The sequence below is a fragment of the Tetrao urogallus genome (genome assembly GCF_951394365.1).
Source record: "Tetrao urogallus genome assembly, chromosome: 1".
Lineage (NCBI taxonomy): Eukaryota > Metazoa > Chordata > Aves > Galliformes > Phasianidae > Tetrao > Tetrao urogallus.
In genome coordinates, this window is record NC_136813.1 from 116,003,589 (window position 1) to 116,031,478 (window position 27,890).

A 27,890-nucleotide genomic window follows, 5' to 3' on the forward strand; every position below is an offset into this window, starting at 1 on the left:
AGACTCTGAACTCTTGTAGTCTCAGTGCCCAAAACACAGTCAGGATCTTCTCAGATCACTGCCCACTTTGTAGATTAAGTCACTATGAACGTATCAGTTGTATTGGCAAAACTGTCCCCTGAGGGGAGTATAATATTCTCAAATAGATGGTACAAATGCAATAGAGACATTTTAACAGACAGTCCAAAATCATTTTTCACTAACAAAATCTAAACATTGATGTCTCAGTATACCTTGCAAGTTCAAGCTCTGCCTTAACTGAAAATACTTGAAGGGTGACAATGAGCTAATTAAAGATGGGTAAAACTATAAGTTAATATTTGCTGACACATTACAAGTTGGAAAGAAAACGTCCATGCACAGTGTAAAATGGACGCAATTTAAAATAAACAGAGAACAAAGTTTTCTGTCTACCCAGGAAACAGTCTACCTGTGAACGCAAGCACAGCATCTTTAATGGTGCCTCTGTGTTCAAATGGTAAACAACTACTTATAAAAGGTTTGTTCAGTGTACGGGCAATAAATAATCAGTCAAGCATGAGAATCAAACAGTAGCAGCATTATAGCAAGTCAAAGCTCAGCAATTTCTTAAAGTATGGAACTTACAGAAACAAGTAAATCCAATAATAAAAACTGAGCGAGGCTATACTAGCAAATCAGTACAAAGAACAAATCCACACTGGCTCCCAGCTGAGAGACCAGTTGACTAGAAGTCTTTCATCTTTAACTCCTTTGATTCTCTTCAACAACATAAAACATGAGATGTTCAGCAAATTGCGTTAGCAGAAGTCTATATTAAAAAATACAAAAATACCCACCCTTAAATGAATCTCGAATTTCCAACTCTAAAAATATACAGAGAACATTGCTCCTTTGGAGAGAGTTTACATTCGCTGTTTGTTCACCCCATGAGAAGCAGCGGGCAGCAGAGCAGCGTGGCAGGGGAGGGCTGCCTGGTACCATGAAATCATAGCACTGGAATGTGCTTCAGCAGAGCTGCTATGTCAGGAGATGGGAGCTGCGTGCACTGAAGCTGGAAAGGGATGAAAACAAAAGGAGTGAAGACTTCCCAAAGGGGCAGAGCGAAAGTCACAAGACATGAAGTTTCAGCCCATAGGCACTCACTCATTCAGATATCTGCAGTGAGCACAGTGTGAGCCTGCTGGCCGTGTGTTTAACTCTGCATGGTGTGTGCACCTACACCATTAATGCTTTATGTAAACCCACACTCCTGTCAAAAGCATGGTATCCAACAAGTGTTTTAACATGTATTACTTGTTTTCTCTCCGTAAGACTTCTGCACGGCAACTTCAGAACACCACGGTGATTTTCCTAGCAGCATTTCTAAATTAAGTTTGGTCTAAAACTTGTTAAAGTGCACATGTTCTCTTACCTCTTCACTAGGGAATCAACACTGCTGCTCCTCTTATTGGAAAACTGACAACATGGAAATGCTTCTGAACTACCAGGACTAAGTGTTGTGTTCCTGTCCTGACGCAAATCCTCACATCTACTTTGAAAGCAAAAGGCCATACTGGAAAAGACAGTTGCTTCAAACTCCAGTCCTGCTGTCTTGGGCCAAAGCTCAGCTTTTCTCAGTAGGCCACGCTGCAGTCAGGAGTCAGGGCCTCACTTTGGCCGTCAAATACACCCTCATTCCCTGCATGTATCAGACAAAGAACTAGAGAGCTCAGCAAAATCCCTTCTACAATTCTAGTAAATCCCCCTTTCCTTCTCCAGGCTGAGCTGCACACCTCAGAAAGCAGAGACAGGCCTCTCTTGATGAGCCCACAGAGACACTTCCAAACTCTTCAAGCAGCCCAGCAGCACAACCTCCCAGCACAGCCATGCGGTGCTTTGGATGCTACTAGCTGCACACGTTGCTTTTCCAATTGTGTTTAAAAGCTTTTTGCAACCTCCAGAGCAGGATGTCATATGCTCCTTAAACTATTTGCAGCTGTAGAAGAAATTTGACAAAAAGTTTCTCTATTTCATTCCATGACTTTCAGCTGACTCAAATTTACTTCGTTAATAGCCTCTAATTTAGACATCTGTACAGTCCAAATACGTGTTATTCAGATATATGTGTATTTGATATCTAGACAATACGACAGTTACAGAATATCTTTTAAAAAGTTGTACTGTCCACATGAAACATTTACAAACATAAAATTTTGCACTTAAATACTCTGTAGTCTCTTTAAAAGAATCTGTGGAAACGTCTTTCTTTTGAATTAAACATTACAGACTCTGAAAAGAGCTTAGAAGTTAGGGAAATATACAAGTAACCACAATCTAAAACTGTTTTTACCAAACTAAAAATTCAGTGGAAAGCAATAGAAGAGCTCATCGCTGCAAACATTTCATTCTGTCACTGATCATAACGATAAAGGGCTCTTTCCATGAGCTCAGCACCACATCTGCAATGCTTAAAAGGGCAATTCTTCTTTTGTTTATTAGTATAAGAAGCCACCTCTGTCTCTTTTAAAATTACAGGAAGTTGCTAATTTTATTAATTTTTTTTTTTTGTAGATTCTGCACCAGGAAGAATTTATTATTATTTTAATTACTCAGGATAAGACCCAGGCAAATATGAACTGTCATCATACCAGAAGGCAAAGAAAGCATGGACACAAAATCCGGCAATTTAGTGAGGGAACTAGTGATTGGGAAGCTTCAAACTGCACCCACTCGAAAGAAGAAAACAATTCAAGCCTCTGAAAGTGCTGAGAATGATACTGAAAAGATTCAAGCAGATCAACAAAATTTTGGTAAGCCAGTTCTTAGTATCCTGGTTATGCCTGTCACATTTAGCTTGAGGAATTTGAAGAGAGCTGGATTTAAGTTAGGTACACCTATCAGGCACGGTCAACAGATAATTGCTTCTCACATATGTTGTAAAAGCAGTCATAACACAGTTCATCTGTTTCTCAAAGGAGTTATGCAATAAAATCAAGTAAAAGCATTCATAGAGATTAAGACCCGCTTCTTCATAACTCCACATAAATATTGCCATCACACACTTGAAATGACATCAGATGAGTATACAGCTAAATGATAAGGAAAGCTCATGCTACTTTCATCTTTTACTTATTTTTAAAAACTGAAAAAGCTAGCATCCATTCAAGGAGATAGGAGAAAGCTCCTGATAGGACTGCTTTTTCCTTTTCATTCAGGATAGGGGAATGCAACAGACCATAAGATTATGACATTGATTCCAACCTAGAACAATGGAAGCAATACATCTCAGCTTTTCAGTCTACTGGTACTCAGTGAGGGGGGAGATGGACATTTTCAAGACCTCCCACTGGCCAGATATAGAGAGATACAAATCAACTCTTCAAGAATCTTCTGCTAATTGTATCCCCTAGGTAACTGAAGGTAAGGACAAAGCTTCTAAGTAATTGATTTCTTTAGTCTATATTCATAATTCTAACCCAAGAAGCTGATTGTTGGGAGATACACCTCTGCAGCTATGTAACGTATTTAACAAATATTTTCCATTTAGTTTAATTTAAAAAAAAAAGTTTTGCTCACATGCTCACCTTCGGACTGAAGAAGCAGCAAGAGATTTCAGACCTATAAACTTCACTACCACAGAAGATAATGGCAGCATTACAATAGCTGTAATACAACAACAGCTGCAGCAGAAATCCCTCTGCAACCCACCCTGCTGTGAATGGTGTCCATTCACATGCTATAGCATTTAGCCCCCTGCTTTATTTTGATAGCCATGCCGTCGGGGCAGAACAGGTGAAGAGCCAAGCGCAGCCCACAGCATCGGAGCTAATTCTAAACACAGGTGGTGGGCAGGACGGCAAGAACAGGAAGTTGAGAGGAGAATCACTGCTGACACGAACGACAGGCAAGATTGATGGCTTCCCTCTCTAGTTTTCCCCACTGTGTTGGCACGCAGGGGGTGGGGGAAAGGGACGGAGAAGCTGCTGTGCCGGCGACATAACACACCACACAGCCGCCTCAGTGCGAGCACTGATTAATGAGGCTGGAACGACTCAGGAAACAGCAAAGGATCATTCGCAGACGTTGCTCTTCTCGTTACAGTTTTATCTGCGGCGGTTCATTTAGCTCTCATTCTCCTGAGCTGCAGCAAGTTCAAAGTTGGCAGAGGAAAAGCAAACGTGAAAGTCAGAAGGAAGAAAGAGCAGTATTAAGTAAACACAGACTAGAGTTAAACACACAAATTAGGTATTTGGAAATTTCAAACATGAAGATCCTCCCAACAGGGATCAAAAAGGGAGGAAGAAAAAACAAAAATGAAAAGCTTGCCTCAGCCTCGGAGACAAAAGAAATTCTTAGGCTGACACAAGTTCCCAACTACTGCAACTCTTGCATCTGTCTAGGATTTTTTATTTCTCTCATTAATACTTTGCAACTTCAAAGCTCTCGTTTCTGAAGTCATATGCTGGCCTGCTAATCTTGGCGTAGCAACAACCTGTCTACAGCCAGTTATTAGGCAGCAAAAAGCAGGGGACCCAGAAGAGCCAGATTTTACTAGCTAAAACATATATTTTAAAACCTAATTGGGTCAATTTAAGTGTTAATGTTATTAAGATAGAAAAAAAAATTAAAAAGGAAACCTTACAACCTCTACATACTACAACCTTTTCTTTGTTTATTGCTTCTTAAGCAATTACTTCTCCACAAGCGTGGTGCAGAAGCCGTTAAAATGTATTTATCTCGATCTCTTAATGCAATACATCAAATTCATCTGGTACAAATGCCATTTCATCACGCTTAATTCTTAAAATTAGCGATTAAAGAGCTAACACTAAATCAGAAAGAAAACATATTTATGCCAGGGCAAGTTTTCAGATAAGTATCTTCTAAGAAGGGATTAACTCACCCTCAGAAACCGAACAAATTTAAGATTTAAAGAGCACTGCCTGGTACCCTTTTCATGAATGTCAAATGTATTTATATTTAAACACAAGTAAGATTTTAATATTTATATTTAAAATGAGAAACACATTTAATGGAGAAACATTTACAGCATATACTAACCCCACTCCATAAATTTAACTCTGCCCTCTAGGGCTAGCAAAAGACTGCAGCACAACTGTGCTGGGGTTAGGCTGCCCTCTCATGCTGCCTCGTTAAAGATGACTAAGCAAAGAGATCCTTTCATGTGGTACGCTGCGTCCCACAGCCGTATTCTCCCATTTGCCTTTATGAGCCCCACGTGCCGCTCAACGTGCTCGCAGCAGCTGTACCGGCAGACACAAAGACTGACTGCCCGCAGCACAGCGCCGCTCCACAGCAGGTACCCCTGGGCCAAGGGCACTCAGAGAGCCTTTCCTCCAGCATCGAGTTAGCAGGTGACACAAACTATGGCTGGGGGATGCTGAGCCTACAGAACAGAAGAGCTGGCCACAGAGGTCTGAGGGTGAGAAATGGAGTTTGTCACTGGCAGAACTGCAAAGGTCTATGAACACTTGGCTCAGCGTACGTTGGTTACATCACCAACTGCTGTAACCAATCTCACCCTCAAAGTCTCCCGTGGCAAAGACAATGCTTGATTAGAGTCCTATTTCTTTGGGTGCTGTACCCTACCACTCTCCTACTGGAAGGACAGCATTCCACTGCACCAGTTTAAAGTAGAGGCAGACTCTGGAGGGGCACAGTTAGAGTGCACTGTCTGGTTTGAACAAATAGGCACAGAGCTGCAGACTGGCTTAAATGGTTTACGACAGGCATTGGCCTATCAGCCTTAAAACCATTTATTCAATATAGACTCATAGCACACCCCAAGTTAGAAGGGACCCACAAGGATCACTGAGTCCAAGTCATGGCTCCACAGAGCACCAGCAAAACACAGACCCTATGTCTGAGAGCAGTATCCAAATGCTCCTTGAACTCCAACAGCTCGGGGCCATGCCCACTGCCCTGGGCAGCTTGTTCCATGCCCACCACCCTCTGGTGCAGAACCTGTCTCTAACTCTCAGTTGCTGGACAAGTGGAACAAGATTTGAGTCTACATTTTGAAAGAGTGATAAAAAAAGGCCACGGTGTGACCAAGTCTAATGAGAGATCTCAGAAATAAGACTAAGGAGCAAAGCTTATAAGAACTGAGGTTTAGTCCAATGGAAGGAAGTGCAAAGATAGACAAGATCTTCAACAAGCCTTAAATACGTAGTCTTAAACATATTGCTTTCGGGATCATGGTTAATAGGATCACAAAAAATGAGCTTAAGTTGCAGTAAGAATGATTCAGACCAGATGTAAAAAAGTCTTTATCAACAGTAAGAAAACATATCAGTGGTAAGAAAACATTTCACAAGAGTGTTTACAGAGGTTCTGACTGTCTGCACTAGTGAAATCTTTGTAAGACAATATTACATGAGATATGTTGATAAAGATGTAGGGGCAGCTCATTTTAATTTTGATATAGGAGAATGCCCAGATCATTTCTACGTGGGTCTCTTCCAGACTTCCGAGTCTATTATTTTATATAGGGATGGTGAATGTTGAAGTTAGATGACCAAGGAGTTCCACTTAGATAGGCTAAATATCATGGTAATTAAGTTTTAAGTCTTTCTACTCATATTTAACAAAATTTGAGAATTAAGGCCCTGTCACAAGTAGCAGCTAAACACTGAAATGCTTTGAAAAAACACTGTGTAATGTTGAAAGCTGCCAAATACCAGTTAACATTTACAGCTTGTAGCCTAATAGATACCTGTATATGCGCTGCTTTAATAGAATCAAACTGATAACCAGTGAAGAACTAGCACTTGATTTGCCACAAGAGACAGGCATCATGATCAAAATGTAAGGTCATACTGTATTTATAAATACAGGCTATTAGATATATGAAATTTTGACCTGCCATTTTAAGTATAAAAAACCACTGCAGTCTTAAAAAGAAAAAAGCTAAAGAAGATCCCCATAACTAAATGCTTCCCTCTCAGAGAAAACTGAGAAGTTTTATGTTTTTGATCACAGTAGTATCTAAATGGCTTAAAAACATCTGATCACTGTTCTTCTTCCTCTGACCTCCAGCTGAAATTCAGTTTATTATATCTCTTACATACTTTGCTTGAATGAGGAGTCTGCATGCTACCAAGATTGCCCTATGAAATATAAACAAAAACTTACAACTAGAGGGATGCTTTTTAAAAAATATTTTTTGTTTGGAATTTCCATGTTTCTTGAAAATATTGCCCTAGAAGCTCAAAGAGCTGCTGATTTCCTCTCCATTATTTTATTAGGTGATTACCTATAGCAGAAAAAAGTTGCCTTCATTTCACATGGGGGCCAAAATTAACACAGCTGTTTAAAAGCTTTCACATTATGGTCACTGGCTGAAAAACAAAGTTTTAAAATCGCTTGAAAACTACTGAGCAGCCTTATAAAGTGGGAGTCTCAGTCAGTTCCATAATGGTGCACAAATGCACAAAGAAAAATGCCATAAATGGCCCTCCTTGCCTACGCTTAAGAGAACTTTATCAATTTAAATACTTTAGACTTAATGATCACTTTTACCAAGGACTTCGACAGCTTTTAAAAAAAGAACTTTTCTTTAGTGAGAAAGGTAGTATTCTGAGACTTCATTTAAACTGATTTTAATCGCTGGAGCTTGGTCCAAAAATCACCAAGTTTGGCTGTTTCCACAGAAAGGACAAACAAGAAATGAAGAATGGACGAGAACAATAAAATCAGGGAGGTTCGTTCATTCTCAGGTTTTGCCCTCGAAGAGCATGCTGCCAAAGCACATTCCCGTGCCAGGAACACAGAAGCTCATCTGGATGCTTCAGCTAAGATCCTAACACTGATCCCTGAGATTAAATGCTCAGTTGAAGCTGTATTCTCTTCCTAAGGAATTTAAGTTTGGATTGAAGATAGGATGCACACAGTATCTGGATTTCTACTGCCTATGCTTGAACAAGCAGGCAAGCATCTATCAAATTTAGAACTGCTGAAAATTTCGGTATATAGAGCATATTCTTTGCTTACAAGAGAAGAAGTTCTTGAAGGACTGATATCCAACATGCACTAGCATTTTTTGTCACTAGTACAATCAAATGCTGTTTAAAAAACAGTCTGCCCTTGGTCATGAACCATTTAAAGAATGTGAAACAAAAGCAATACAAATAAAGACTTGTAACAGTACAATAGCACATAGAAGTTTGCATAACATAGCCTTTGAGATTAGAATAGCTGCAGCACACGCCATCCATGCTGTGGCATACGATAGTCACAATCCAGCTTGTGATGCACCATGAGCCCAGAAACATCAAGTGAAAAGATCCCTAGCTCTGTGTGACACTCCCTTGTTTTAAAGATGTGATCTCCATCACTGACTTAAACTGTACTGCTCAAGCTTGCCGATAGGAAACCAGACAAAGTGCCAACTCTCCAATTCAAATGTACTCTTCATATGAAGTAGACTGCTTGTACTGAAGCTGTCCATTCTTCTTTGAGTTCTTGTATGCATCTACTACAGACTTACAACCATAGAGAGCAGAAAGCATATGCATTCTTGGTGGTAGCTATTACATGGGCTAATTTGTTGCCAGCAGAGATGCAAAATGAGATTCGGTTAGGAATTCAGAGGGCTGGACCCTTCATTCCCCTTGCATAAGCAACAAAGAGGCTTTGAAATGTCTGAAACTGTTTTGTTCTTCCATGCAAAAGGAAAGCACCCTATGGATGCCTATTAACTAAAGTCTTTCCACATCTTGGCAAGTATGTGATTTCAAGAAAAATATTTGTAAATGGATAACCCAATTCAAGCAGAAGTCAAAGACCACCTTTGAAAGGAACTTTGATGTGGCTATAAAAAGATTATATTTAGAAAGGATAGAATAATGTGGTTCTGTCATCAGAAGTTTGTAACTCCCTGTAATTCTTTGCTGATGGTAATGTAAAAAGCGATGCTGGTAAGCAGAAAAGAGAATGCCCATGAGACCTTCTAGGATTAAGGAAGAATCCCTGAAAGAACTGTTTCTGCTGTTGTATAAGCTCAAACCAGGCCATGTTAGCAATCTTGCTGCCAAAGGTCAGAAATATTAGAGTATCTACAAGCATAAAAAAAGCATCAGAAATACCTGTGTGAATCACTTGGAAATCTGAGTCTTACTAACACGAGAATGTTGAAATATTGCTTCCAAGGCACAGCTACATGGCAAATGTCAAACTACACACCCGGCAAAAGGAGAAGTTGTGAAGATACTAGAAACTCAAATTCCAAGTGACATCAACAGTCAAGCATCTGGACTGTGAGGATAACATTGCAAAAACCAAGGTATAACAATGTTTGATTGTCACAGGCAGTATGTGACCAGAAGCAATAGTGAGAACACTGCACTGATTGGGTTCAGAATCAGATATTAATACTCCAACTGACACAGTGGGAGTACAGATGCAATCTTATCTCACTCTTTTTTCTGAATCTTCTGAGAATTAGAAGAGTTATACAGGAGTTCTGAGCCTCAGAAATGGAAACTCATCACTACCTAACCTTGGGAACTTTTTATACAGGAACTGAATAATTGACACACAGCTAGGTGCGATTACTCCTTCTTGAAAGCTCAGTGAGAAGCACTAAAGTCATCTTCTAAAGTCACCTTCTAACTTGTACTGCATGGCTCCAAACTCCTTATCTGTAAAGAAGGCAATTAAACATTTCTAACTTGTTCAATTACGAAAGTGCCATCTAAATACAAATGGAGAATAACTGAGTTTTCTTCTGGTTGGTTACAAAGAAATCATCATCATACTCGTAGTTCATTATAACATAACCTGTGTGCAATGTACAAAATATGAGGAAACCTCTCTCAACAGTCCTTGCATGTAACGCTAACTCTTTATTCAGGCATCATGCAGACATCACTGAAGCTATGAGGTCAGCTTTAACTCTGCACTGCTTGTGACATCTCCAGGCTGTGCTAGGGCTTGCTTCCACAATTCAAAAAGCTCTTGAAGTTAGAAGTTAAAAACAGACATTTTATTTCTAGTAGAACCATGTATAAGGCTCACATTCCTCCTTCCCGCTGCAGGTAGAACTGCAGCATAAGCTCAAGGTGGATAACTTCAGAGGCAAAACTGCATTGAAGTGTGTCCACTGGACGCACAGATTTGCTTGATACAACATAAAATGATAAAATCTGCCTACACGATTTGTCTGAGCTAGGGACTCCAGGAATGACATTGTTAAAATTAGTGACAGTCAACGGCTCAAATAATGAGAAAGAGAACAATTTCAATTCACTGCTTACAACCTCAGCAGAACTCAAAAAATAAAATAAAATAAAAAAATCAATGAAATAAAATAAAAAAATCAATGATCTAAAGTGACTTAACTGACTTCATGTTTTGGAGTTTTCTTCAGCTTCTGATTCTGCCGTAATTTGAGTTCACTCCACAAAATATTTGTTCATTTAACCCTAGAGTCCTAGCATAACCACAATTTGTGTCATGGAAAAAGCAATTGTTGAATGTCTAGAACAGCACTTGCCCTATTAATAAATGGAAATCCAATACACCAAAGAAATAGCAATAAAATAAGATCCCCTTTTTGTGATCTAGAGACAGAAGTGATCCACCACAGACTGTGTAATTCACAAAACATTTATCCAATATACACCAGAAAAATTTATGCACAACTTCAACATCCAGGACTGCCAGTGTAGCATCTTTCATTAAAGCCACTCTGCAAAACCAAGTTAATAAAAACAGAAGTCTCTCAAGAGAAAAAAAACAACAAGAGACTCAAAGCAAGAGCCAGAGGGGAAAAGAATGGTGGGACTCAACCCAAGCTCTGCCAAGACACAAGAATAAAGGGCTGTTTCCTGCTAAAACATTCTACATTTGCCAGACTTTGTTGTTAGAACTCTACTCTGGAAATGAATAGGGCCACTTCACTCCTCAAAGATCCTTCATTTTTGTCTACATTGGGGGGGCTCTCTCCTGTGCAGCTGTAACAGTAGCCAAAAATCTACTACAGACAAAGCATTAAGCAAGGCAAATTAGGAAAAGTCTCTCTACAATAGGAATTCCTAATAGCTTTGTGTGGAAACCTGAGTTTTCTCAAATCCAACGAAGACCCAGTAAATGCTCACTGCATACTAACTTTCGCCTCTGAAAACAGCATGCAACCTCAATGTTTTGCTCTAGCATACAGAACACCTCCAATACTATCTGAAAGGTAAGTCAGCTTTCCTAGAAGATTCAATACAACTTACCTAGTGATTAAAATTAAAACCAGTGATTAGGAAAAACTTCCTTTCCAAACGGGATAGGAGATGCTGAAGGTTTCAACCTCTGGATTAAACATGTTGCTAAATCCAGGTGGTTTCAGGAGGAACTGAACTTCAAATATCTATGCCCATCTGTGCATGAACCCACATAGAAGCTACTCCTATTTGGAAGGCATTTCTCAGGTCTCTTAGATCTTTCAAAAAATCCCACAGATCAGAATATACTGAACATCCTCATACTGGATGACTGTACAGCATACAGCATAGGTGTTTACTACTCTTTTTCTGAGCCAAAAGCACTTTGCTGCCTCCAGGCTTCTAGAAAAAACAGATGCTATGCCAGGGACTGTCACAACCACAAATCCAAAGTGGGCACTTCAACCCTCTGCTCATCCATCAACCTGAGTACGACTTCTTCAAAGGCTGTTCTGAAGCTTATCTGCTTCAGCAACCTGTGTACAAGTACAGCTTGTTCCATGCATCTGGGGATTAATTTCCCCAATGGATGAGTGACCCCTTTGTGACAGCAACAAATTCAAGATGGGAGCGCCTTGAAATAGTTTATAGAATCATAGAATCACCAAGGTTGGAAAAGACCTAAAAGATCATCCAGTCCAACAGTTCACCTATTACCAATAGCTCTCACTAAACCATGTCCCTCAACACAACATCCAGCCTTTCCTTTCCTTACAATTAACTCAGAAAAAATCTGAATGATAATAAAAATTATGCTCTATCCCACTACAGTTTTAAATTCAACTTTTTAGGTCCTTAAGGAGCGTGTGGTGATTTCAGTTACTGCCTTTCTCAATAACCCATATTGTACTATAGATAAAAATGTTAAAGATTAAATTTGCAATCTGAAAAAAGGCCTTTTAGTGGTTGTCTCCATTTTTTTTTTTTTAAATCTTCAATGCCTTTTTCACCATCATATTCATTAACAAAAATACGAAAAATGACCGATCATCAATACAACCAGTATAGTAATAATGATGTGATCAGGCAGCCTGAATAAAGAAGGAACAATACTTCATCAAAAAATGATCATATATGATCACAGCAACTAGTCTGAAGTTCTCTTCTTAAATTACTAAGAATAAAGGTCAGAACTGCTGAGGTTCACAAAGGGCTAGTAAAGTATCAGTAGACCAAAAAAGGACAAACATCTCTGTCTCCAAGATAACAAGAGAAGAAAAGAAGCCTGGGAGGTATTCTACTTAACATCAATTTGTAATCCTCCAGAATATAACTACAGGAAAAAAAAGAACAACATGCAGGCTCAAAAACAGTCAAAAAACAACAGCAAACATAGATTTGTTAACAGCAAAGCATGCCAGACTAAGAGTCCAACTTTAGCCTCAAGACACATTAGGCATACAACTCAGCAGTAATGATATTGCCATAGTAAGAGGAACGTGTGAGGGCCAGGGAAGGCTTACCTATAAAAGAAGGAAGACCAGGATAGGAAAAAAAGCAGCAGAATAAAATGTTTCTATTTACTTTAAATGATGCTCTCAATATGAAAGGTCACAGAGGTACTGCAATATTCTTACAGTAACATTAGCAGTGACGACTGCCTTGCTACTAGAAAAGAAAAGCGATGCCAAAAGCTCCTGACACCTTCAGGAAGGCAAATAACATCTAAAAGTAGGTTTCACTAGAGAGTGGAGAGGCACTGGAATAGGCTGCCTAGAGAATCTTGTGATGTCCCACTCCCAAGGCGTTCAAGGTCAGGTTGGATGAGTGCCTTGAGTGGCAGGGGAGTGGAACTGGATTGGGCTCTTAAAGTAATTTCCAATCCAAACCATTTTGTGATTCCAGCTGTGAGCCTGGAATGCAAGCTACTGATGTATGAGAACCTATAATCAGAAGCAAGACCATATAAATCTTCAACTTTGCTGAGTTAACATCAGAAGTAAACTAGATGTATCAAACACGTTCTGTAGCAAGATTAATGTAGATCAAAATGTCAAATGGCTCCAGTATATGAAGGGGTCACGTACAATGTTTACTGGACTTATCCCTGACTAATTTAGAAGGCCACTGTGGGATACAGGGAAGAGATAGCTGTTCAATAGCTTAAGTTCACACCTGTACAAAAATGCTTGGCACTTAGCCACAGGCATTGGTAGTAATGCTGACAAGCGAGATTTTCTTCCCATTTACTGTAAACAGTTCATATATTTACCTCATTCACATAGATTTTTTCATCGGTACCCATATACACTTACACTGATAGCAACAACTAGAGCATTGCTGACAGCACTAGATCTCTGCTAATTCACGTGCTATCTGGTCATACACCAACACCTGACTGACTTACCTTACATTAAATTTTCCTACTGACAGTTTATTTGGATTTCTAAGAATTTTATCTGTAATTCCTTGATGTACCTATCAGTTACTGTTTTTAAGAGCGCCTCATCAAAGAAACAAACTTGATGAAAAGATCTCCCATTGATGAAGAATAAATCAAGGAATTTGAAAAGAAGGTCTCAGAACTCAAGATACTCAAAATATAATTAATCTTTCCAACAAACGGTATTTTCTTCTTAGGTACATATATTAGTTGCATATTCTAGCTGTGTAGCAGAAATACACAGAACACTAGGTAGAGAAATTTTTCCACAGCCAGAAAAACCTAGCCTGATGGACTGCACACTCCAGTGAAACACAGCTGAAATCACAGAAATTGTGTTTTCTAGTAACCATGACAGGACTGCCAAATGCTTAAAACATCAAATCTTTAAGGGCGACAATAAGTACATACTGCTGAAACTTGAGGACAAATGCATTTCCAGCTTCAAATTTGAATATTCTTCATTAGCACACAGCAGATATATGATGCATTCCAAGCTGTCAATAGTTGAACTACGCAAAGCCTGGCAATAGGAAGAGAATAAATTAAGAAGACAGTTTTTCTTTCTTCATAATAGAGTGCAATTCATTCCAGATAGCCATAAGAGGGCACTTATAGTGAGAGGAAAATGACAAAAGCCCAGAGCATATTGGACTTGCAAATTTGAAAACAGAATAACAATTTAAAGTTCCACTGCTGTTTGAGGGAGTGTCTGGGGACAAACAGCAATACAACACTAACTTTGAGCTTCTTGGCTTTTAAATTAAAAGATTTAAATGATAATACGAAGGAAGTACGTTCTCACATACAGATCTAATGTAAATTAGATAACAGTAAACAGGTGATAAAAATCCTGATGAGCTACTTAGAGCAACAGAAGAAATTCAAGTCAGAGAGAATAGCTATCACAAAGCCAAGTCTGCTCTGAGCACACCTGTCTATTATGTAGAAGCCTTTGCTAGAGGAATGACAGCAGGAGAGGTTATCTGCTAGGATACCAAGTGAATCCCAAAGAGCTACCAGCAGTAGTTGGAAAGACATACAAGCCTTTTTACTATTTTGGAGTTTCCTATCCTAAAAATGAGGAGACATTTGAAGCACCTTTGCAAGATCTGCATTTGCTTGCTTTGGCAAATTACAGGGACACTGTATTCAAAACTTGAGGTGTTACAAAGCTAGGAAGATTTACATAAAATCAAAACACCTAAAGGAATGGAAACAGCTATCAAGCTTATTGAGTATCCCACGTCAAGACTTCAGAGTAGTCTTACACATAAACTATTTTTGAAACAACAAAAATCTAAAATATACGTGAAAACCTTATTTCTCACTCATACTAACCTCCAGTAAATCATAAGAAGCCTTCAGTTACTAAGTGAAATACTACTTATGAAAGTTTTCTATCGGATAGCAGGTTCTCCTTTCCATCCCATTCTGCCTCCTCAGACTACTCCTCTATAAAATAGGAGTAAAAATAAAATAAAATACTCCTATAAGATAGAGCAGTCAAAGGCATTTGCATGCCATTAACTGTGTTGATAAGCAACTGAAATGTGCTCTCATTTTTAAAATATAACCTTAAAATTCCTAGTTCTGAAATCATTCATACATCCCCTCAACTTGTAGTTTACTCAGACTTACCAAAATATACACAACTTTTTTGTGTATTACTATGTTTTTCACTTGAAGTTTTCAGAATTACAATTTTATGATTGAGAGAAATAGAGTTTCTGCAAGGTCACAGATATATTAACAATGAGAAAATGAAAGTCATATTTCATCTTCCACTTTTCCTACTTCTCCTCACAAGCAACCTGAAATGCATCTGCCCTGACACCTATTCTAGATGAAGTGTTCCATTTCAGAAACATAGAATATCAGTCAGGATCTGGATGGTGATTTGCATGAAAAAGGCAAGTGTCCAGATAGAGAAAACAAATATTCTCTGAGATGAGGCAACATTAGTATTATCTGCATGAGATTATTTTAATCACAGAATCACAGGGTTGAAACGGACCTCGAGGATCATGAAGCTCCAACCCCCCCTGCCACAAGCAGGGCCACCAACCTCCCCATTTAATATTAGACCAGGCTGTCCAAGGTCCCATCCAACATAGCCTTGAACACCTCCAGGGACGGGGCATCCACAACATCTCTGGGCAGCATGTTCCAGCACCTCACCACTCTGTAAAGAATTTCCCCCTGACATTCAACCTAAATCTCCCCTCCCTCAATTTAAAACGAGACCTGGACAGACTGGAGAGCTGGGCAGTAAGAAACCATATGAGGTTTAACAAAAGCAAGTGTAGAGCCTTGCATCTGGGGAGGAATAATTGCAAGCACTGGTACGGGTTGGGGGATGACCTGCTGGAGAGGAGCTGTGCGGAGAGGGATCTGGGTGTCCTGGTGGGCGACAGGCTGGCCACGAGCCAGCAGTGTGCCCTTGTGGCCAAGAGGGCCAATGGCATCCTGGGATGCATTAAAAAGAGCGTGGCCAGCAGGTCGAGGGAGGTGATCCTCCCCTTCTACTCTGCCCTGGTAAGGCCTCATCTGGAGTACTGCGTCCAGTTCTGGGCTCCCCAGTACAAAAAAGACAGGGATCTCTTGGAAAGAGTCCAGGCCACAAAGATGGAGAAGGGCCTGGAGCATCTCCCCTATGAAGTAAGGCTGAGTGAACTGGGTCTGTTCAGCCTTGAGAAAAGAAGACTGAGAGGGGACCTGATCCAGGTCTATAAATATCTAAGGTGTGGGGGGGCAGAATGGTGAGGACGGAGTCTTTTCAGCGGTGAGTGGAGACAGGACAAGGGGAAATGGCCGGAAACTGCAGCATAGGAAGTTCTGCACAAACATGCGCAAGAACTTCTTTACAGTGAGGTGACGGAGCACTGGAACAGGCTGCCCAGGGAGGTGGTGGAGTCTCCTTCTCTGGAGATGTTCAAGACCTGCCTGGATGCCTACCTGTGCGACCTGCTGGAGGGAACCTGCTTTGGCAGGGGGGGTTGGACTCGATGATCTCTGGAGGTCCCTTCCAACCCCTACAATTCTGTGATTCTGTGAAAACCATTTCCCCTTGTCCTGCAATATTAATTAATACATTAATTCTTCCACTCATTGGCATGTCAGATGTCAAGCTGTATAAAGAATCAGATTGCTAAAGCAAATAGCTCACAGAAAGCAAACTTTGTGAAGGAGGATGACTCCAAATTGCATGCTCATTGGGTGCTTTCCTGTATACCTGGATGATTGCTTCGGGAATCTCTCCAAATGCAATCAGTGCAATTGATTGCTCCTTTCCCAGATAAATCAGTAACTCTTATATACCAAGTTAGTACAGGAGGATGAAGAAAATTCCTTATGGTTACACTCAAAACACATGAAGCAGTTTAAGCACAGTCATAGAATCTGAATCACATGAATTGGAAAGGGCCTTTAAGGATCACCTCGTCTAAGTCCCCTGCAATGAACGGGGACACCTATGGTTACATCACATTGCTCAGAGTACAGCCCAACCCTGAATAACTCCAACAACTGGACATCCATCACCTCTCTGGCCAACCCATCCCTGTGCCTCACCACACCTATTGTAAAAAGCTTTTTCCTTACATCTAAATCTAAATCCCGCACCTCTGGACTCCTGGCCCCGTAGCGACCCAAACGCTCCAGAACAACCGGCTGGAGGCGGGCTGCCGGAAGACACCGCACCGCCCATCAGCCCCCGCGCATGCGCACAGGCGGTAAGAGGGAGGGCCGGCCGCACGCTGGGCAGGCGGCGGATGGTCTGTGCTGCGAGCTCACACACAGCCTGAGAGGTCGCGAATGTCCCGCGCGGCGCAGGATGCGGGCAGAACGGCAGGTCGTTACCTGTGCGAGGGTCCCGCGGTGCAGGGCCCGGATCACGCCGCCCGGTGTCGCCATGGCGAAGGCGGGAAGGGGCGGGGGTGAATCAGGCCTGAAGTGCGGAAACGTCGGCGCATGCGTCCTAGTGTGGTGCTCGTGCGGAGTACGCATGCGCAGCCCTGAGAGGCAGTTTGTGGGCGGAGCTGCAGGAGGGGCGGTGACGGGGCGCTGCGGATGGTTAATAGCTTTACTTTTAAAGTGGTGTTTTTACCGGGCGTTGGGTCGTAACTTAGGTTTATTTCCCACTACTACAATATAAAATTTCAAATAATCTGCTTTTGCAAGTGTGTAATTACCAAGGAGAAAGCTTTGCAGCACCGCCTAAATAGAAATGCTGTAATGTTGCTATCAACCGGATGTTGGTTTCAGGCAGAGCGATGAAGAATAAAGCTCTGTGGGTTCCAGTGGTAACAGGTTAAAGAATGAAGGTACAGATCATAGGTATGAATTTAATACGTGTAGCTGTACAAAGGCAATACTTCTCAGGCGTTTTCGGTATCTTTGAATTAGTACCACAGAGCATTCTAATTAAACTTGCCAGGAGAGCACACATTTAACATACTAAGGGCTGATTAGCTGACAGCTTTCCAAAAATACTGGTTGAATTTGAATTGGGAGACTTTTTAGTGGACTTCTGTGGTGAACTTCTACAGTAGCCCTTGCTTTACCCTACTCAGTAGGGTCAATGGTGATCTAGAATATACTGAATAATTCATAGTTGAAATCTTGACACAAGTAAATAACAGCAGAAGCTTGGCCATCACTCAATTCATTCTGATAATCAGAGTATACCAAAACAAAATATATTTTAAAAAAACTGAAACTGGAATAAAAACATGAATTCAGGTACTTGTTTTTTTTTTCCTCTTCAACCAGAACCAAGTCTGAAATATTACTTTGAAGTCTTTGCTGAAAGACCTAGAATTTGTGTTGGACAAATAATTATATCTACTGCAATCCTGTTTCTGAAATGATTAATTAAGTTATTTTTCTTACTACTGGAGTATTGAACAGTAGATACAAAGTTCACTTTGTGTGTCCTTGATTAGGAAAAAAATACTGAAAAATTGAGGAAAAACCTGAAGAAAATAGCCATCAAAAGATTGAAGAGATGACTTAGGGATATGCCTAAGTGATGAGTGAAAGGCATGACAGTGCTATCAGCAGAACAGAGTCTACATTTTGGAAAGGGTCCAGAGGAGGGCGACTAAGATGATCAGGGGGCTAGAGCACCTCCCCTATGAGGACAGGCTGAGGGAGTTGGGCTTGTTCAGCCTGGAGAAGAGAAGGCTGCGGGGCGACCTCATTGCAGCCTATCAATACCTGAAGGGAACCTACACCCAGGAGGGGAGTAAACTCTTCATAAGGGCTGACAATAGCAGGACTAGGGGAAATGGATCCAAGTTGAAGGAGGGAAGATTTAGGTTGGATGTTAGGGGGAAGTTCTTTACGAGGAGAGTGGTTAGGCCCTGGAACGGGCTGCCCAGGGAGGTTGTGGATGCCCCGTCCTTGGACGTGTTCAAGGCCAGGTTGGACGGGGTCCTGGGCAACCTGATCTAAATGCGTATGTTTGGTGGCCCTGCTAGGCAGGGGGGTTGGAACTACATGATCCTTGAGGTCCCTTCCAACCCGGGTGATTCTGTGATTCTGTGATTCTGTGATTTTTTGGAGGGAGGAGGGAGCGGGGTTAAAGTGGTGGGTGGGTAGAAAGACCTCCGTGATAGGGCTGTAGGTAATAAAATACGTATTTTCATAAATCTTTTAAGAGGCAGTGCCTTACACAGGATTCAGCCTTGGTAAACTTAGGGATGTGTGTAGTACTCTAAAGTTTTTGTCCACAGCCTCTTTCTCTTGTTTGATGTAAAAATTAGAAGTTGTTTGGTGGCAGTGGCAGCTGACTATAAAAGGGAGAAATGATTAAAGAAAGTGAATACATTTCAAAAATCTAAATTTATTCCCTGCCACTTGTCCTAAATTCTTGTGTGATGCTAGGCGAATTGTCCTTTGCTATCGTATTTCTCTGGTACTGTCTAAAATGGGGCATGTTCACAACATACCTTGTTCAAGCATATGATGTACAGGGTGATAAATGAGATGGCAGACATTGCTGTATGCAAAATTGTGCATTGCATGATGTGATTTGCATTCTTTTTTTTTTTTTTTTTTTTTTTTTTTTTTTTTTTTTTTTTTAAACAAAGGATGCTAGAAAGATATGAACAAAAAAAGCAAGAAAAGGGCATTTTGGCAAACCTGAAATGACAGAGATGGGAGACTAGGTAGGGTGGAATCCAAAGAATACAGAATCAGAGGTGAAGTTGGAACAGGCAAATAAAAAGCACAAGGAATCCAGTCCCTCTCTTCACATTTCTATACAAAGAAAAAACCCCTTCAGACATGTAGGTTGGTGTGGTTTAAAAGCACATCTTTGAAATTTTGGAAAGCCTCGATTAATCCACTACTCTTACATTTTTCATTTTACATATGCTATGGAGGAGTTTGTCCATTTTTATAAATCTGCCTGCTCAACAAAGCTTTAGCTGAACAGCCATTTGAATGCACTGAAGATCTGGCAGAGTGAATGAAATGATATTATCCTTTGTGTGCTGAATCTGCTGATAGTATCATAACATCACAGAAAACTATCTTCTGTGAAGTTCATGGAAAAACATTATACTGGTAGCCACTTGGAAACAAAAGCACCTAGAATCTTCTGAAATCTGTAAACCTTTTCTCCCTATGATATACTGGGAAAAAGAAATCTTTCCTACATGTTCTTTTGTATTATTGTCAGTTGTGGTGGCTGTGTTCTTTACATTCATTTTGAATCTGTGTTTCCTGTCATGAGCAGATTAAAAACAGAAGAGAGCAGAGTGAAAGTTTTCTATTGCAAACATCTGTGTCTGAAAAAGGATTGTGTTTCCATGCCCTGGAACATCAAGGGGAAAAGCTTGCCCTCCCCAGACACACACCTTTAGTTTGCAGCAATAAGGAGTTTATAGACAAGGTTGGTTTAGTACAGTAAATAGAAAACCTAAATCTGCTATTGTTTCTGATGCTTAATCCAGCCTGGATGTCTGAGGAGACCTTCAGTCAACATTCCCAGCAGAGATCTATCTTATTTTACATCTGAGAGAATAACTGAATGCTTAACATATTTTAATGTAGGCAGTGCTTTTAATAACTCATATCCTCTGAATGTGATACTCAGTTTTGTATGCAAATATTGCTTGTCTAGCTAGTGTTCTTAGGAACTGTTATTAGAAATGGAAAATGAATGCTCTTGTCTTCCATAAATTAAATTAAATCCACAGGAAGAAAAAAAGTCTGTCAACGAACTTCACAAAGGAAAAACTAGTGCTAATGTATCATCCATATCTGTCTGCTTTGAAAGAACACAAGACTAGAAAAGATGTTGCAAGATCCACAGGGGGCCAGATATACAGTATGCTCTCATATTACCTGCTATTCCTGTAGGAATTTAGCCCTGAAATAAAGGAAATTTATTAGTTTAGATAGTGCCACAAGACCTTCTTATCTCATACATAAATGCTCTCATGTCAAAACCTTTGAATACCAATATTCATTCAATGCAAATACTACCCAGATTATATTTTTCTAGATTCCTGAATTTCCTTACCCCATTGTACTTAGAGAATTGGTAAATTGTATGCAAAGCTGTAACAAACCTGGGAAACTGTTTAATAAAATCATTCTTTGAAATGGTTATTTAGTCATAATTTTGTTGGGCTCTGTGGAGATTTTGCTGGTAAGGAATAGGATTTCTGAAGTAGAAATGTCTTCATGGTCTGGTGTTTTACTTCGGGTAATGTTATTAGTCTTATCTCTCTTGGTCACTTCCTGAATCTGCCAAACATCCTTCAGACATACCCAACTGATGGTGACTGATATTTTCATACTTGTGAATATATTAAAAGATTCTTAAGACTGCAACTATTATTACTAGAATTAATAGAGAAATTAAGCATACTTAAAAGCTTTAAACCAATTTGGCAAAGTTAGTTCATTATCTGTTAAAAAAGAATCTTCTAATTAGTCAGCGTTGGAAATTGTAGAAAGGGGATGGAATTCACACAGTCTGAAGCTCTCCTTTGTAACTCCACTTCTTCAGATAAGAGAATCTCCAAGCTGTTATTTTAACAATGGCAATTAGCATAACTATCTCTTGCTTACTCTAAAGCATATATTAGGGTAATTTTCCTGTGTCTTAGTATGTCTATCCAAAAGTTTCATAAAATGCTACAAAGAAAATGAAATTAGTCCCTTAAACTGATTCTGGAATAAGGATGTTGGGAGAGTAGGATATGAAGAGATCTGATCACCGAATTCACATTTAAATCAGGGGTCATTAGGTGTCAGTACTTCTAAAAAGTCACTCATGTGAAACTTACCATACATTTTTATAAATTGTTTCAATTTCTAAAAATTATGCCCTATTTCCAACAATCTAAATTGGTGTAATTTCACTGTTCAGTTTTAGATTGCAGAACTTTGTTGCTTTTTTAAGCTAAAATGCTTTTTACTTTCAGAAATCCTCACCCATTATAATTAAAAAATATCTTTTTTCTTAAGCAAGTAGCATAGACTATTTTTTTCATAACTGTCATCATAAAATAGGCATTATTTATTTTAAGTTACTTGTAACTCCCTAATCTTTGCAGTTTGTCAACCTCTTCTGTTTGTATTAAGTACCAAAATGTTTCACAGTACTATTGCAATATTCAATATAATACAGTACAATATAATACCATATGATTATACTAATTTGCCTGCTTCCAATGATCTGCATTAGGAGAAAAAAAAAGAGGTGCTGCTGAGAAAGTTTGCAGGAAGATTGCTGGAATAATAATAGCATGTATATATCTAGAGAACAGTGTTGCCTGCTGCACTGCACTGAGGGCTCAAGTTCTTCCTGCATGTCTACCACTTCCTGTGTGAGTGCTTTCCACAGTATTCCAACCTGTAAGTGGCTTACAATTTTTTGTTTTCAGGTGTGTGACCTGCACATGATGTTCACACACTTCTTGATACGTCCCTTTCTTACAAAAGAATCCATCTGTGTATAGCTGGCTGTTTCTCAGTGCTGTTTATCATTCCACAGAGCTGTGCATCATTTGCAGACTTTACTAGCTGTGCTCTCATCTTTTCTTCCATGTTGATAAAAATACTAATTACTTAACTAAGAGACTTAACACCTGTTAAACTGGTAGTGATTTAACATCCGTTTAATGTACTGCTCAATATACACTTCACTGATTATTTTATGTCAATCTTAAAAATTAGACTGTGGTGAGATACAAAAATATCAAAATGTAGATGTGGCATGGCCAAGTGTATTTTGAGATACTAAAAAGTCTGAAGTACATAAAAGACAAAGTTGTTACTGTATCTCTGAAAAAGAAATAAATTCAACTGGGTAATATCAAATAATATCCCCAGATAAAGATTTTCAAGATTACTTTTAAAAAAAATATTGTATTTTACTGTTTATACAGACATCTATGGTTCTGCACTGACTATTTTGCTTCTGTCTAGGGAATACAGAACACCCATGGCTTTTGAGATACTTCCATGGGAAGCTGCTTTGTTTCACCAGAGCAGCAAAAAAAATACTGAGATTGACATACAGACAGACAGATAGATAGATGATAGATGGATAGATACAGACAGACCCTAGCATTCCTTTCTTTCTGCACACTGAATCCCAGATGTTCTGTCACCTCCACTGCTGAGGGAGGAAGGTAGCACAACCAAGCAACCTTGTTCCATGTCCCTTGCTTTTCTGTACTCTTCGTGATAGTGGCAGTGGCTCTTCAGTTCCCCACACATTTTCCCTGAGCCCTCTGCTGTAGCTGGTCACCATTTCTCCGTTGCAGAGTTGAAGGGACATTGTCCCTCCTCCTTTGAGCAGAAGAACAGTATTTTGCCCACAGTGCTGTGAGCCTGGAACCATCCTTCTGCACGTGCCCTCTCCATCCTCTCCATCTCTCCTCCAAGGTCGGTGCTCCTGGCCTCCCATTCACTGTGGCAAGCAAGCACGCTGCCTCCCACCTCCCTTTCAGCTTCTCCATAGTCTGGCACAATAGGCTATTTCCTCACAGATGCTTATTATGAATGGCCACACTCACTGTTATTTTTGTTGTTGTTTTTTCCACATGCAGAATTGTTTTTAGGCTGCCCATCATCATTCATTGTTCTCCCTGAAACAAAAACTGCCATTGCCCTTGGGGGAGATGGTGACTGGCTATTCTGTGAGGCTTCATAAAACACAGACCCTGTTAGGAACAATGGGAAAAAGCCTTCTCAGCGTGGCCACCAGCTGAGGCTTACTGCCGCTTGCCGCCTGTCCGCAGCACTGGGGAGTGGCAGCCATGTTGAGGGAGGGCCTTGGCCTCTGAGCAGCCTCCAGGCCTTGCTGGGAGGGAAAATGCGATTACACACAGCGAAAGAAAAAAAAGCATTAGCATTATGATTCACAGAAACAGGCAAGATGCTATCTCATAGAAGTTCAAACTCTTAAAGTCATTAAAATCGTAGTAACATACTCAACCAAGTCAAACTGCAATCTGTTAAAATCCCACCTACACAAGCATGCATTTCTCCTTAGTTTCATAATTTTATAGTATGAGTAGTCATTTTCTTTCATTATTCTTCATAGCAGGAAATTTCCTCTTGATTTAACCCTGCCATAGCTACACTGAAGATCTTTATGGATTTAAGAACTATAGCTATTTCAGTTGTTTTGTATTTAAATTGATAACATTTATATTTAAAGATTCAATTTATATTCTCTCCTTTTCAGAGTGGAGACTTATTATTTAGATCAAGTTATTCATCTAGAATGATGAAGCTGCATTCTCAACTGAAACACTGAGGTATACTAGATCAGTACACCAAAAAGTGTGTTGCTGGGAGCTGAGCTTTCTGAATTAGGGCCAGCCATCATTCCCAGAGAGGTTGCTAGGTGTGCTTACTGCCTTACATGCCAGCTAGATGAGGGAACAAGCAGGTGTCCATGTGCTCAGTAATAAATTAAACTGTGGATGCCGCACCCAAACTAAACACTGAATGGATTAATTAGAGTGACTAAAACAGTGAAAAGCAGGAGAAAACTGGGAGCAAAACAAAAATCATGATACAAGAAATGAAGTGAATACACAATGGCCTTGAAAGAAAGCCAGAGGAGGGAGCATTCAGTGCAAAAAGCAGACCGCAAGCAGAACTGGATCATGAGCAAAGCATTGGATTCTTTTTCCATCTTACTATATTTGAAGAAGTGGGACTTTGTCTGTAGTAAAACAGGATTACTTCAAAGAAATACCTGGCTCTTGTAATCAATTTTTCATTCTAATGGAAACAGCCTGCTATGTTTTGAGTACTGGCTTACTGCTCAGGCCATGATAAAGTTGGACAATGAAAACACAGAAAACTGAACAATGAGGAAAAACAGAGAGGGAGGATGGAGAGAGATTTTGGAAAAAGACATGGCAGATAAAGCACAGAGAGATAAAAGGTATGGATCAAGTACATATTCTTCAGTGTGATAGCTGGGAGATACTTGTGGCTCTGGAAGAGAGTAATCTCTAAGGTATACCCTTGTTTGAATTTCTGATAAAATGGAAGACCCTGTCTCTCCTGTATCCTTGCCATTTCAAAAAATTAGCCCTCTCAGGCAGGCCACAAGGCATCATGATGGAGGGTTAAAACACATGAAGCTGCTGCCCATTTGGAACACACTCCGTCTTCTTTCACATCTGCAGAGCATTTAGCTACTTGCATCTGGTTGTGTTTGTGCAAATATAATTCCATATTCGCTAATAATTCCCGAGGCTAAAGGCCCCTCTCCTGTAACCTTGTTAATATTCTCACAAGGCCTGGTGTGAACGCCTCACAGCATTTGGATTAGAATTCAGTCTGGTGGTTTTTTTTCCTCCCCCTGTCTCTTACCCTTCTCTCTCTCATACTTTTCTGGCCTCCAGTTTCCTGGCCACCCACATGACGAGACACTCTCCCTCCCTCTCTCTCCCCATTCTCAGTTTCAAGGAATTTCCTTTTGTCAAAGGCAAAGTGTGATTGACATATTTTCCCCCTCTTAAGTGCAGTCTTCTTAATACTTGATTTAACTATGTCCTTATGGGGCTCGTATAATCATTACCTAGGTGAGAAAGAGACCCCCTGCTCCCTCTCCGCCATCCGTTCTTGGTCTTCAAGCTCCAGATTGCTGGCTATTTAGCACTCCTTACATATTTTTAATTCGCTTTTTAAATACATTTTTAATAATTTGGTGCTGATGTTTGATGACTTCCAGCATTGGAAACTAAGGTCATTTGTTTCTCCACAGAACAGGTACCATCAAAGCAGCAAATCTACCAGCTCCTCTATCAAAGTACTTTGGACTCCCTTTTCAAAGTATCTTACTCAGGTTAAAAACATGACCTTCTTCTCTTCCCTTTTTGAGGAGAAAGAAATTCAGTTTCCTAATCAGGCCTCAACCCTGATGCTAGGATTGTTCCAAAAATGAGTCAGAGCTCACCCTGACTACAGTGTCACAGGAGTCAGGGACATGCATATACAAGGTAAGAGCCACTTTTATTAGCTGTCTGGACTTCAGTAAGACCTTGGACACAGTCCCCCTGATATCCTTTTTCCCAAGTTGAAAAGAAATGAATTTGACAGATAGACTGTTAGATGGACAAGGAACTGGTTGTGAGTTTGTACCCAGAGAAAGGTGGTCAATGGCTCATTGTCCAGTGATAAGTGGTGTCCCTCAGGGGTCTGCACTAGAACTGATGCTCTTAAATATCTTCATCAGTAACATCAACAGTGAGATTGAGCGCACCCTCAGCAACTCTGCAGTTGATGCCAAGCTGTGTGGTGTTGACACACCTGGGGGATATGATGCCATTCAGAGAGACCTAGACAGGCTGACGCACTTGGCCGAGGTGAACCTTGTGAGATTACATAAATCCAAGTGCAAAGTCTTGCATTTGGGTCATGACAACCCCTGCTATCAGTACAATCTGGGGTATGTAAGGATAGAGCACAGCCCTGCCATAAAGGACTTAGTGGTGCAGATGGATGGCAAGTAGGACGTAAGCCAGCCATGTTTCATCATAACCCAGAAAACCAGCCATATCCTGGTCTGTATCAAAAGAGGCATAGTCAGCAGGTTGAGGGAGGTGTTCCTGCTCCTCTACTCTGAGCTGGTGAGACCTCACCTGGAGAATTATGTCCAAATGTGAAGTACTCAGTATGAGAGAGAAATAAACCTGTTTGAGCATGTCTAGAGGAGGGTCACAAAAATGATCCAAGGCATAGAACACTATCAGAATCTAAACAGGGCTACAAGAAAGAAGGGGACAGACTCTTCAGCAGGGCCTACTGTGATAGGGCAAAGGGAAATGGTTTCAAACTAAAAGAAGGGAGATTTAAACTGGACATAAGAAAAAAAGTTTTTTACAATAAGGATAGTGAAGAGGAAGAGGATACTCAGAGAGGTGGTGGATGCCCCATCTCCCTGGCTATCCAAGGTTGGGCTGGATGGGGTACTGAGCAGCCTATGTCCCTGTTCAGTGTAGGGGAGTTGGACTAGGTGATCCTTAAAGGTCCTTTCCAACTCAAATTATTTTATGATTCTATCATTTCACCAGTTCGCTACTGGTCACTCATTTCTATATCACATTTAATGATGGTATCTGTTGTACTCCAGACTATTTTCTACATAAGGCCACATAGCACAAACCCAGCCAGGACTCGGTGTACCACCCCAGGCCTGCTGCCTGCCCTAGGTAGAGACTGAGGTGTGCCATGGTGGCAGGGCAAGGAGTGGAGAGAAAGTGACAGTGATGCTTGGGCAGGCAGATCAGTTGCTAGCAGGAGGAGAGGAAGGCAAGCCTTCAGGCTAATAGCTTGGATTTTTTCATGATCCCCAGGTAATTTGTATTGGGCACCCTGCAGTACTGTTCTGACTGGTCTGGTTTTAATGTTTACATGGAAGCAGGTTTCTGTCTCCTTGCTGCTGAGCAGTTGCAGTGAATACCTGTAACCTCCAACCTGGCTTTCCTGATATTACATTTAGGTCTGAGTGAGGCTCCTTGAAGAAAACCTGAACATTGCTTAGGTGTGCTTAATCTTATAGCCTTTAAATGCTTCTATACAAAATCAAATCCCTCCTTTGACTGTTTTGATCCGTGTCATATAAACTGGGACAAGAAGGTCTCCTGGAAAAAAATCTGCATTTATAATGACTGTGGGCTGGCTGTGGGAACTCAGCGGAAGAGGTTGCTCAGAGCCAAACATTTTCAGTGTGACAGGAAGAAAGCGTAACGAGTTTTTTTTACTAAATATTTGCAAGATTTTTCTGTACTTTTTAGTCATTATAGTAGGAAAACAGAGTT

The 27,890-nt window shown here is 40.4% G+C and overlaps 1 protein-coding gene across 1 annotated transcript in view; it reads right to left on the bottom strand.

Moving 5' to 3' along the window:
- WARS2 (tryptophanyl tRNA synthetase 2, mitochondrial) overlaps positions 1–17,502 on the bottom strand; it is a gene marked incomplete at its 3' end in the record, with an annotated part of 44,814 nt that extends 27,312 nt beyond the window's left edge. The window contains exon 1 of the mRNA XM_079536875.1: positions 17,440–17,502. Within this exon, the coding sequence (XP_079393001.1) occupies positions 17,440–17,493 (54 nt within the window). The 5' untranslated portion in view covers positions 17,494–17,502. The remainder of the gene's footprint in view (positions 1–17,439) is intronic.
- Positions 17,503–27,890: the final 10,388 nt, after the last annotated feature.